The sequence below is a fragment of the Miniopterus schreibersii genome (genome assembly GCF_964146895.1).
Source record: "Miniopterus schreibersii genome assembly, chromosome: 7".
NCBI classification, from domain to species: domain Eukaryota; kingdom Metazoa; phylum Chordata; class Mammalia; order Chiroptera; family Miniopteridae; genus Miniopterus; species Miniopterus schreibersii.
The window spans coordinates 19,650,709-19,663,977 of NC_138108.1; the positions used below are offsets into that span (position 1 = coordinate 19,650,709).

Below are 13,269 nucleotides of genomic sequence, written 5' to 3' on the forward strand. Positions count from 1 at the left end.
TTTCTAATTTGTCATTTCCAGTTTATATCATTATAAAGTGTTGTAGCTGTATAGCCTTGCAGTAAAATAATTACTGTCGTATCTTTAATTTTTCCTTCAAATAGATTCCTAGAAGGAGAATTGCTGATTCCAAGCTTTTGGATTTTAAAAAAGTTTTTTGATATGTGTTGCCAGATTTTCCTTCAGAATTATTTTTTCACTTTACCCTTTTAGCAGTGTATGAGAATGACAGGTTCTCTACATCTTTGTAGCCATGGGTAGTAGGTAATAATATTATTATTACTATTATTATTTTATGTTTGCAAATTTCATAGAAATTTTGTTTTAATTTGTATAACTTAGATCAGTGTTTCTCAAATTTTGGGCCTTAGAATCTCCCTACACTCTGAAAAATCACTGAGGACACCATAGAGCTTTGTGTACATGAGTTATATTGATATTTACTGAATTAGACGTTAAAACAGAAATTTTAAAAATAATTCATTTAAAAATTAAAGCAAACTCACCACATTAACATGCTCTTTTTATGGACAGTAACTACGTTTTCCAAAACAAGTATAATGTGAAGAGCAGCATTGTTTTATGTTGTTGTGCAGATCCTAATGCCTGATTTATTAGAAGACAGCTAGATTCTCGTATTTGCTTCTGTATATAATCTGTTGTTATATGTTGTTAGGAGATGGAAATAGGGCCTTACACATTGGTAGTTGGAAAAGGGAGGAATACTTTAATAGCTTTTTTTCAAATAGTTGTGGATATTCTTATTTGATTCTACACCAAAACTTGACAAGCGGTAGTTTCCTAAAGAGTAAAGGAATTTTACATACTGTTACATTAAAATCCATTGATTCACCTTGCACTTTGAATGAATCTTTTACCCATGCAAGATTTTGTAATATTGTCTGTTGCTCATTTGGAAAATTACGATTTACTGAGTTATACAGATGTGCCAAATGTTGACATTTTTCATTATATAAAAATTTAAAATTACATTCCGTAATAGTACCACCAATCTCCTCAGAAAAGTCTATTAGGAACTCGTCATACTTTTAGTGATGAATTCAAATTTTGCAAAAAATCAAGCTTTAAGGTAAAAATTTGAATTTTATATTGGCAACAAATATTGTTTTCCTTGAAGTGATGGATTCACTGTGTTCATTTTAGAAAAAATGACTGCCAGATAGCTAAGTCTTAATAACCATAGTTTGTCAGTCACTCTTTCAAATAAAAATGGTGTTGAATGAAAAAGAATCAGCAAGTTTAGGTCACAATTAGAACAGTCATGCAAGTACTTTTCCTCAAGACAGCCATTACACTTTTTTTGTATGCTACAGAGGTGCTTTATATATACTTCACATTTAGTCACACAGAATGTTATGAAGACATGAACTCAAGAATTGAGATTTAATGAAATAAACAATCTTTAATAAACAAGTGCTTTATCAGGGACATTCTTAAAACTTTTTCTTGTTCTTATTTAACTGCAAGTCCTGGTGTGAAACATGTAATGACTAGTAGTAAATTTGATGCCACTGCCTTGATTCATGTTAAGGTGCCAGCAGTTTTACCCAGCATGGGTTTTGTTTATTTGTTTGTTTCTTGTTTTTTTTTAAATCATCAGTGCAAATGTCAATAGAGTGACAAAGACAAATGATGTCTTAGTATTATTTTGAAGATGGTGTTGACCTAAAGAACTCCCTTGAAAGAGTCCCAGGGACCTGTGGGGATCTTTGGACTACACTTTGAATGAGAACTACTATTTTGGATTAATAATATAATTTTGAATATGTTTTTTTTGGACATTTGTATTTCACACTTATTTTGCCTTTCCAATTTGTCATTCATTTTTAATAATGTTTTTCTTTTTTTTATTGATTAGTAAGAGCTTTTTATACATCATGTTTGTTATAATACCTCATCTCCCTCCCATTTGTTATTTGCTATTAAATATCTATTATGATTTTGGAATTTAGAAGTTAAACTTTTTAATGTATTGTCTTTTTTAAGGATTTCTTCCTTTTGAATCAGTTTTTCCTTCCCATCTTTGGACTCTTTTCATTCCAAGAGTATTTCACCTATACAGTATTTTCTTTCAGTCCTTTTATTGTTTATATTTTAGTCATCTATTTAGAACTCATTAGGTGTTAGTTTTGAGGCAGATATCTCTTTTCCCCCAAAATGTTTGCCTCTTATTTTATCACTTACCTGTATCATCCACTGAATTTTTACTTTTACTTGTGGATGCTAATAATTTTTTAGCTTTTGAATGTTGTGTTGAGGGCTGATTTTTCTATCATTTTGAACAGAACAAAATTTATAGAAAAAGCATTTTCTTTTTGTTTTTTTAAACTCAAACATATTAGGGGTTCAAGTTTGCAAAACAAAGATTATTTTGGAGAAACCAGAAATTGTAACCCACTGTTAGGACCAAGCATTGTCTGCATTCATATCAGCAAAAAATACTTTTAAAAAATGCAGTCTTGTAATTGGCTTTTGCACTGCTGTCTGGGCTGGTTATCTCAGTAAGTTACATTAAAACTAGTGATAATGAAGCTGAGATCAAAGGTTTGCTTTATTGGACAGTTAATTTTATAATAGGAGAAACACTTTAGTTCTTACGATTTAGATCATGACTTTTTCAGAGAAAGTATAGGTGTAGTAGTAGAAATTATAACTTCTGCAGATAACTCATGATCTAAGTTTTCAAAGTGCCACTTTGTGTTTGAAAGACCTCACCTTTCAACATCCTGAAGCTGGTGCTATTGTGATCACTTGTTTTTTACTTTAAAAAAAATAAATTATTATTTTAGTTGAGAGAAAGTAAGTTTTTAAGATGACCTGACATTTTGGCCCAGCTGGGGTGGCTCAGTGGTTGAGTGTCGACCCATGAACCCATATGCCCGGATTGTGGGCTCCATCCCCAGTAGGGGGCGTGTAGGAGGCAGCCGATCAATGTTTCTCTCTCATCGATGTTTTATCTCTCTATCCCTCTCCGTACCCCTCTCTCTAAAATCAATAAAAACATTAAAAAAAAAAAAAAAAGATGACCTTACATTTTGGATAGTAATCTTGGAATTAGATTTGAGATTTGATGCTAGTTGCAATGTGTTCTTTAATTTTAAACATTTAAAGTTTGCATTTCAGTTAACTTTTTCTTAATTTCCTTATTTGTCACATGTAAACTTGTTTAAATTACGGAAGAAATCTGTAAGGTCCTTTTTAATACAACTTTTTCTAATGATTTTTGAGGGTCTCAAGAAGGAAGATGTAGAATACTGATTATCAAGGTATCTAATGAAAGTTTTATAGCTGTATGGGTATATTAAAGTAGTCCCACAGGCTGTCAGATTTTAGGCTATGCAAGACCTCTTCACATTATAACACTTAAAAAAAATTTTTTTTTTTAATTGTCATCCAAGGGTATTTTTTCTGTAGCTTTTCAGAGAGAGTAGAAGGGACAGAGAGAGAGAGAGAGAAAAACGTTGATGTGAGAGAGAGAGACATCGATTGATTGCCTCCTGCCCCGACTGGGGATCGAGCCTGCAACCGAGGTACTTGCCCTTGGCTGGAATCGAACCCAGTACCCTTCAGTCCACGGGCTGACGCTCTAACCATTGAGCCAAACCACCTAGGTCTAAAACTTTTAAACAAGTACAACCTTTCTGTTGGAAGCGAACAATTATCCAATCATTAAAGGTAATAGCATTTAACAAAATATGTAAGCATTGTTCATACCATATTTCTCTACTTTTCCCTATAAAATTATTTTTCAAAATGGAACCCAAAATGGGGCAGCTGTAATGTAGCCAAGCTACATTAGAAATAGGAATGGCCCTACCTAGTGGATGGAGTACTTTCCTCCAGAGGTGTTAGGAAAGGGGTGTGGAGTGTCTTTGCCTTTGACAGTTTATTCTGGGCCCCTTCTTTTGACTTTTTTCTTGCCTGAACTTTTCTCACAGTCTTGAATATGTTTTATGTTTTACTGATGTGTATGATGTTTTGATACTTATGAAAGTCTACCTTTTTTTTTTTAACTTGAACGTTCTTTGCTTGTGTTGTTTCTACTCCATTTGTGAAGTGTCTGATAAAAGAAGTTTATCTTTCCATAAAAAATAATGAAATCTTAACATTGGTGACAGCATGGGTCGACCTAGAGGGCATAATGCTAAGTGAAATAGGTCAGCCAGAGAAAGACAAATACCATATGATTTCACTTAGAGGTGGAATCTAAAGAACAAAATAAACTTGCAAACAAAATTGAGACAGACTCAGACACAGAGAACAGACTGTTGGTAGCCAGAGGGGAGGGCGGTTGGAGGACAGGTTGAAGAGATAAAGAAAATAAAAATTGGTAGTTACAGAATAGTCATAGATATAAAGTACAGCATAGGGAATATAGTCAATAATATTGTAATAACTATATATGGTCTCAGGTGGGTACTGGAATTATTGGGGGAAACACTTTGTAAAGTATATGATTATCTAACCACTGTGCTGTACACCTGAAACTAATACAAAATAATATTGAATGTAAAGTGTAATTGAAAAATATAGTTGAAAAACAGAACAAAAAAGAAGTTCATCCCTGGACTATAGCCTTTTTGTTATAATGTCATTGTTTTAGACTGGAGTGTGTCATATATTCATTATTAATATCCTTGTCAGACAGGGATGAAACTCATCAGGAGGCATTTATTCAAACTGTGATAGATAGTACTTGCTATAGGTGTTGGGTCACATATTTCAGGTTGCTTTTTATCTGAATTTTAAATAAAAGTAGATTTTTTTCTTACTTGCAATATTCTCTCATCTGTACCAGGGTTGGACTGGTCTGAAGAGAGCGGAGAGGAACTGGAGGACTCAGAGCAGGCCTCGCCATACCAGGTTGCATGGTCCATCCGAGAAACCCTCAGATATGAAAGACACACGTAAGTCTTTTTGTTTTTATTCTTAAATTACCACTGTAGCAATTGAGTCTTCCCTTTATATGCAATTTTTATTTTATTTTATTGGATCTAGTTTTATTGTAAAGTAGATAAAATAGATTCCACTTGGAAAGAAATGTACTATATTGTTTGAGGAAAGTTACTCTTAAGTTTTCTTATTAATTTGTACCTTTCCTAGGTATCACTGAAGGAAATAATTATAGTAGAATTTTGAATTGAAAGGGACCTTAGTGATTATCTGAGCCCATTTCCTTATTTTACAGAAGAGGAAATCATTTCCTCATTTTACAGAAGAGGAAATCAGGGCCCAGATAGGATGAGGAACTTGCCTGTAGTCCCAAGGCTACTTGAAAGTCCTATTCTCTGACTTTTCCTTATCTTTGTTGCCCTATTCACATATTAGTTGGAAATAGTACTTTTTACTTCACCTTTATCTTCTGTAAGATTGACCTATTCTGTAATATTTTAATGCACTGAATATTTCTAATGTGCCAATATGTTTTCCATGATAATGGCATTAAAGGTTTTTGGTAGCTACCTTACCAGAAAGCTGTAGGTTAATGCACAGCCCCTTCAATGATAGTGAGAAAGCCAGTGTGTTTTTCTTTTCAGGGTCCTAGGAGTCCTAGGAATTCACTTGGTGTACTGTGACAGTGCTGAGATACAGCCTTATTTATGGGGCCAAAAGATAACTCACAGACTCAGCTAATTATTATTTTTTAGAGTATTGTGGTTTGAATAGATGTTCAGCAAGATAGAGAGGAGAGCAGCTGTCTGCCTCAGGCCAACTCATAGAATTTTGCAGTATCATTGTATGGACATACATGTAGACTTAAAATGTGATTTGTTAGTACACCCAGAGGTGAGGGAACTGATTGACTAGCCCTAGCATATAAACCAAAATACCAGTTTACAGTGAAATGTGTAATCTTTAAGTAGTACAGATGTTCACTAAGCAAAACTACATGGGAAGCAAAATATAATCAGAAACTTCCTTGGTCCTGGAATTAGAGCAGAGAGTTAGTTAGATTTATTAATGGCCAGTGTCCTTAACTTACAAGAGTCTAATGCATTCCTTTCCACTCCTGGGATTTATTTCCCATTTATTTGTCCATGCCTTACCTATTTCCTACATGGTATTGGAGAATGCTATAGTTTTTCTCTCTCTCTCTTGATGTTCCGTTTTAGATGTCACTGAAGACTGTTTCCTTACCAGAGCATATTCTTTCTTTCAGATAGGACAACTGAGCTTTTAGATCTGTATGTTTATAAGTCTTATCAAATTTGGAAAAATTTTGGCCCAGTTTTCTTCAATTATTTTTCTTCCCCCTTCTATTTGAGAAACTCTAGTTACACATATTTTAGGCTGTTTGAAATTATCCAGTAACTTACTGATGTCCTGTTCATTTTTTATTCCCCAGTGTTTTTTCCTCTCTGTGTTTCATTTTGAAAGGTTTCTGTTGCTGTCTTCAGTTTGTTTGTTTTTTACCAAGCAGTTTGGGAAGAGATTTCCTCTACTTCCTTTGAGACCAAAAATGCATCCATAAGTATATTTTATCCTGTATGTAGTTGCTTTGGGTCCCCTAGAATATATAATATAAGTTGCCATATTGCATTTAGTCTTTTACTCCTTTTTTGTTTAAACTGTTATCTATATGTGAATAACTCCCAAATATTTTTCTTACGTCTGACCTTTCTTTCAAGTTAGAACTGCTATCAGATATTTCTCATTACATATTCTGCCATACCCTAAATTCAGTAGTTCTAAAATTAAACTCATTATTTTCTTCAATATGTGTACCTTTTTCTGATTCCTCTATTTTTATCAGAAATGTTACCTTTCTGTTTTTTTGTTGTTTTTAAGAAGTAAAGTAAAATGAATTTTATTTGGGGAATTTCATGTCATGCCTTGAGATTATGGACAAGCCTGAAGTCTTAGGAATTCAGGTTTGGAATTTACTGCTCTATATTTGGAGTTACTATTAGCATTTTAATAATAGTAATACCTGTATTTACATTGTGATTTTACATATGTCCCTCCCTTCTTCCTTCCTTCCTTCCTTCCTTCCTTCCTTCCTTCCTTCCTTCCTTCCTTCCTTCCTTCCTTCCTTCCTTCCTCCCTCCCTCCCTCCCTCCCTCCCTCCCTCCCTCCCTCCCTCCCTCCCTCTCTCTCTCTTTCTTTCTTCTCTTTCTTTCTTTCTCTCTCTCTCTCTCTCTCTTCCCCCCCCCTCTCTTTCTCTCTCTCTTTCTTTGTTTTTTTTTTTTAGAATATGTTTTTATTGACTTCAGAGAGAGGAAGGGAAGGAGAGAGAGAGAAACATCATTAATGAGAGTCATTGATCGGCTGCCTCCTGCATGACCCCCTAGTGGTGATCGAGCCCACAACCCGTGCATGTGCCCTGACCGGGAATGGAACTGTGATCTCTCTGTTTATGGGTCGATGCTCGACCGCTGAGCCACACCAGCTGGGCATATGTAATTTCTTTTTATTCTCTTACCCTCAGGAATAGACAAGCCAGCTAGCTCTCTCTCTCATTTTATCTCAAGGACAGTAACACACCTTGAGAATGCAGTAGGTGCCAGGCCTTTTCACTGCTGGTAAACGATGGGAACTGGCTTTTCTCTTCCCAGTATGCTCCTCTTCCTCAGCAAAGCCAGGCTTGTAATAATAATGGCATAGCATCTTAGAAGTGGGAAGCACCTTAGAGATGCTTAGAGTTTCTAGTTTCTGGTCCACAGCAAGGGAAGTGTGGGAATTATGAGTAAGCTTTGCAAACTGTGAGTAAGCCTATAAGGACGTGGCGCCCAGGTGCACCTTCCCGTCGTGGCGGTGGGAACCCCTGATCTGCGCAGCTCCGCCCTGGCTGTTCTTTAGGACTCGCCATTTCTCGTCTTTCCTTTTCCTGTTCATGGCACTTGCATCCTCCTCATGATGCAGATTCAGAGTCACTGACTCATTATTGACTTTCTTATCCTTCATATCCAGTCACCAAATTGAGCTAATTCTTTTATGATAATGGTCCTTATGTGTCTTTCTCTTTCTGTTATCTCTGTGGCCTTTTACTTTAGTCACTCCCCTGTCTTTCAGTTGTTAGCTGTTGACTCCAAAATCTGTATCTCTTCCCTAAATGTGCTCCAGTTTATCATTTCCAACGGTTTTTCCTCTGCTCCGTTTGATACCTCATTTCTACTTGACATTCACTAGGTCTGAAATGGAATTTATTTCTTGCCCTGAATCTGCTTATTCCTGTTCCCTGCAGGGTCTTTGCTGGTGAAACCGCTGAGTGATTTTTGTCCCTTCCATCTCCCTTGGCCGGTTGACAAAGTCTTTCTTTTATACATGCAGATTTCCCCTCATCCTCTCCAGTCCTGCTGCTGCCACTGTGGTGTGGCTCCGTGTTATCTCTTCCCTGGAGTTTTATAACAATTTTCTTACTGTTCTCTTCTATACCTTCCTCCACTTACATCTGCCAACAGTATAATCTTTCTCCTGCATAGCTCTATTATTGTTACCTATTTTCTTAAAAATTGACATGGTTCTTCATTGCCTGTGGAATAAAGGTTAAGCTCTTTAATCTGGCATACAGGTGTAGAAAGTTACCTTACCTACTATCACTCCACTACATCCTCACACCTTAGCCAAACCGAGTCCCTCTCTGTATCTTTGCTTATATTGTTTTATCCTTGTGAGGTACCTTTGTGTCTTATCTTCAGATTCTACCCTTTCTTCAAGCTTGAGTTCTATTGCCATCTCCTCTACAAAGAATGTATTTCATCCAGCAATCTTTTTAGTGAATGTTAATAACACTGTATTCCTCTCTTATGTTACTTATTGTTGTCTACTTTGCATTAAAGATATTTATAGCACTTATGGCTTTATTAGTACTCCCAAATAAGGACCTGCTGTGGGACTTGGGGGAACAATTCAGAATAAAGATTCCTGGGCCCCATCCCATGGAAGCTCTGGTTTAGATCTCAGGAAGGTCTTGGGATCTGAAATTTTGAAGAGCCCTTAGACTTTTCAAATTTGAGGTCAGATATTTGAATCATTGGTCTAACTGCCCTACAGTTTTAGTTACTGAGTCTATCCTCTTGAATTACTTAACTTTTGGGATGTATTTATCTTGTCTAAATTACGTTGCAAACTCCTTGAAATGTTTTGTTTCTCCTCTGTGGTACTCAGCATAATAGACATACAGTAACTGTTGAATGTTGAATAAATGAAAAGATTGAAATAATATCTTTCTATTGGTATAACTGTAGAGAATGTATACTGAAGAGAACATGTTTCTTAGGACATATATTAAACAGAAGTTGACAGATAGCCTGTTAATGGGCTATTCTGAAGGAAAAAGGAGGGAATAACACTTAAGAAGAGAAGAGAAATCAAGCAGTGATTTACAGAAGATTAGTAAGATAATATTTTGTTTGTAGGGGTCACATGGTTACTATTTATTTATGTTACAATAGAAGAGAAGGTAAATAACATGGTCAGTTTACAAGTGTAGTGTGCATTATTTTTAAGAATAAAAAATGAGATCATAGAAAAGTGACCTTTCTAACCCCACTTGTAGTGGACATCGCTAACCAGCCACAGCACTCTTTCTTGTTGAGCCTAGATGTGCCCTCAGCATCCTTTTCAATGTAGCACTCCAGCAGGGGCTACTGATCAGTTGACATTAGCATAACGACAAAAGAAACCCTGGAATATGAAATGTTGTTCAGGATATCTCCTATAGTTAAAAAAAAAGTCTGTAGAATGATTGTGATCCCTACAATCAAAATTTTTTTGTGTTTAGCAAGAAAAACAAGTACTAAAAGGGCAGCTTTTTGATAATGCACTGTTTGAATTCACTGCTCTATTTCTGGTATGACCTATCTTTTATGAAATTATGCTGTTTCCTCATAACTGCGTGTCATTTACTCCGACTTTTTAGTAAGTAAAGGTAAAATATATATATAGTCTTCCCAAGAATTTAGAAGACACTGATGTATTGTCTAATTCTGATAAGCTAAGGTTAAGCTCCTTAAAAGCACTGGGTTGCCTCTACTACCTGCCTTATTGTTTGAAATATTGTGCTTATTTTCAGCTCTACTGGAAATCTCTTCCACTAATTTTGTTAATAAGTATGTGCTCACATGCCACACATTTTAACCCTGTGCATCCAGCCACCCTTCTTCCCCCGCTTTTCCCTTTTCTAAAATGAGCCTAATGGGTAATCAGGTTTTCACTTCTCTCCTTGCACCTTCCAGGTCAGATGACGATGATACGGAGAGTAGGAGCTCCAGGGTGACCCAACTTTGCACTTACTTTCAGCAGAAATATAAGCACCTCTGCCGCCTGGAGCGGGCAGAATCCCGTCAAAAGAAATGCCGGCACACGTTTAGGAAAGCCTTGCTGCAGGCGGCCAGTAGGGAACCAGAGTGCACTGGTCAGTTACTCCAAGAACTGCAGAGAGCTGCTTGCCATCGAACCAGGTCAGAGCCAGCCGTACGCAGCCACCCGTTTCTAGGAACCTGTCTCAGTCTGTTTTCTGTAACTTTTGAGAGGATAGTTGAGGCACAATGGGCAGTGGGCATTTAAGTCTGAACTACTTAAGCATTGTGTTTTGGTTTTGTTGCTCAGATAAAGTTCTACACAGATGGAAAAATAATACTGCCATGAACTGACATTAAAAGTAAAGCATTACTTTCTGGCTGGAGGTTGCCAGTTCAGTTCCTGGTCAGGGTACTACCTGGGTTGTGAGTTCAATGCCCAGTTAGGGCACATACCGGAAGGCAACTAATCAATGTTTCTCTCTCACATCGATATTTCTCTTTCTCTCTCTAAGCATGTCTTCCAGTGAGGAGTAAAAAAAAAAAAAAAAAGAAATTAAAGCATTATTGGAATTTTGCTAGACTTTGATTAGAATTTATTCAGTAAAGGGTTTGAGAATGTTACGTGTCTTAAAAAAAATACAATGCCTAGAAATTTTGTATGTTATTTAAAAGTAATATTTAGAGTTTATTACTACAAAGGTAGCGTTTCACATTTTTTACTATTTAAAAATTTGAATTGTATTTCTGTTAATATCTATGTTACATGTTAAAAATATTTTATTACACTGGATTTCTTTGGGGGAAAATTTCTCTGTTTATAGTGCAGATATTTGGCTTACTGTGAAAAGTTTGAAAAATATAGAAAAAATAAGGGGGAAGATCTCCTTCAATAATATCACCATTCATGAAACAGAAAGAGCACTATGAACATTTTGATTCTGTTTCCTTCTAGTCTTTTTCTGTGTGTGCGTGTGTGTGTGTGTGTGTGTGTGTGTGTGTAATCTCCAGTGAGCCATGTGTTTGTATTAAAAAGCAAAATTGAGATCATGTTATATGTATTTTTTTATTCTCTGCTTTTTTTCCCATTTAATACTGAATTATGACCTTTTTTTCATGATATTCTTTAAAACATGACTTTTAATGGTTTCATAATACAAATGTCAGTCTTTACACTTTTTCATTTTTATGTATGTAATTAAGCAGAATTAGATTTGTACTGTTTTAAAAGTAAAGTGTCCAGTTCTTTTCCCCCTTAAAAATATAACATTCCTCAATATTCTTAAAGATTGTTTTGAAAATATGATTTATAATGTTTACATAATACTTTATTGAATGAAAATCCACATATTGGAAGTGTAGAGTTACCTGATATTTCAGTGAAGAAATTATGATTTATTACTATTGTAGAAGTTTATCTAGATGGTAAAAATTTAAATCATAATTACTTATATTATGTACCTTTTGAAAATACTAGCTTAATTGAATTAAAAATTTCCAAAACATCTTATTTAACTAGGGAAATAGTTTTCAATTTAGAAGGCTTAGTTCTGTATTGAGTTTATTACTTTGTAGTCTTATTATATTTTCAGATAACCTTAAATATTATATAATATATAACATTTTAGGAGTTTATACATTTAAATATTAGCAATAGTTGTCTCTAGATAGTGGGATTATTGATAAATTAAAGTTAAGAAAATTTATAGTCTATATTCTAATTTTTCTGTAGAGTTCATGAGTCACTTGAGGGTAAAAAGGGTATAAAACAAACAGAAAGCTAAAAATAACCTTCGCTTTGTAGCTAATGGTTATATTTCTTACATACCTATATACTTTTTGAAATTTCATTTTAGTTTTGCATATTTTGGTTTTCATTATATTTACTGTAAAAAAGTAAACTATTTTTCAGTTGCTTATCTCAAAAAAGTACTATGACTGAGTTTTCTGCCTCTTGGCATATTTAGAGCTGTTTGAAATTGTGCGTATCTAATATACCTGCAGAATGAACGCAGCCTGCAGTATTTTCCCTTACTCCCAGAGCTCCCAATCCTCTGTAGGGGAGGTAGTGCCTGTTCTAGAACATCCTTTAGGTCTTAGCTTACTTACTCAGAGCCTTGCCTTTCTCAGAGAAACATTCCTGGATTCCCTTGACTATGTTAGGTCCCCTGATTAGATATGCTTATTGTGCTGACCTCTGCTTCACTGTAGAATTTTATTAATGTAGACTTGTGTTAATGTCTGTCTCAGGTTAGACAGTAATTTCTATGAAGGCAGGAACAATGTACATTTTGGTCTTAAATCTCCAGTGTTGATGAACAAATGAATAGAATTGAACAAGTGAAGAGACTATTGTCTATTATTTACTTGTTGAAAGATTTTACTCAGTTTGACATGGGTTTTAAAATAACATCTAACATTTATATTATACTCTCAAGTACATAATTTCAGTAGAAACCTGTTTTGTCCAGCATAAAGCAATCTGTATGTAGAGCATTGTAGACATTGATTCTAGTGTATTATTATGACCTTCCCAAATATGTAAAGGACTATACTGTGAGTTTGGGACAATTTGGAATTTAAGTAGAAAACTGTATTTATTGGTTTAACTGGCAGAATCAACCCCTTCCTTTTCAGAACAGCTCCCAAAACACCTTTAGTGATTTTTTTTCGTAAGAAAAATTTTATGGTAATTAAGTATTACAAAACAAATAAGAAGATGAACACTACAGTTTTCAAATTTATTTGATGTCATAAAATGTATTGCCCAGTGCATCACTGATAGTCATATACCAATGTGCTGGAATCATTACTTGGGATTGGTAGCTTGCTTCTTTACATTAGATTTTAGGTTCACAGAAATCAGCTGTCAGGTAGATAATGTTCTCTATTTGATATATTTGCTATGAAAGACTAGTTTAACAAAAGTCATTTTGAAAGTTGCTGTAAAATATTTTAGAAATCTAAACTTTAATGGCTACCTTCTGGTATTTTTAAAAACGTAGCT

General features: G+C 35.0%; 1 protein-coding gene across 3 annotated transcripts in view; it reads left to right on the forward strand.

Moving 5' to 3' along the window:
- The window catches only part of INO80D (INO80 complex subunit D), a 50,416-nt gene that overhangs the window by 23,673 nt on the left and 13,474 nt on the right, over positions 1-13,269 (forward strand). For all 3 annotated transcript variants that reach the window (XM_081142721.1, XM_081142722.1, XM_081142720.1), the window contains 2 exons: positions 4,820-4,928; positions 10,200-10,424. In XM_081142721.1, the coding sequence (XP_080998847.1) occupies positions 4,820-4,928; positions 10,200-10,424 (334 nt within the window). The remainder of the gene's footprint in view (positions 1-4,819; positions 4,929-10,199; positions 10,425-13,269) is intronic.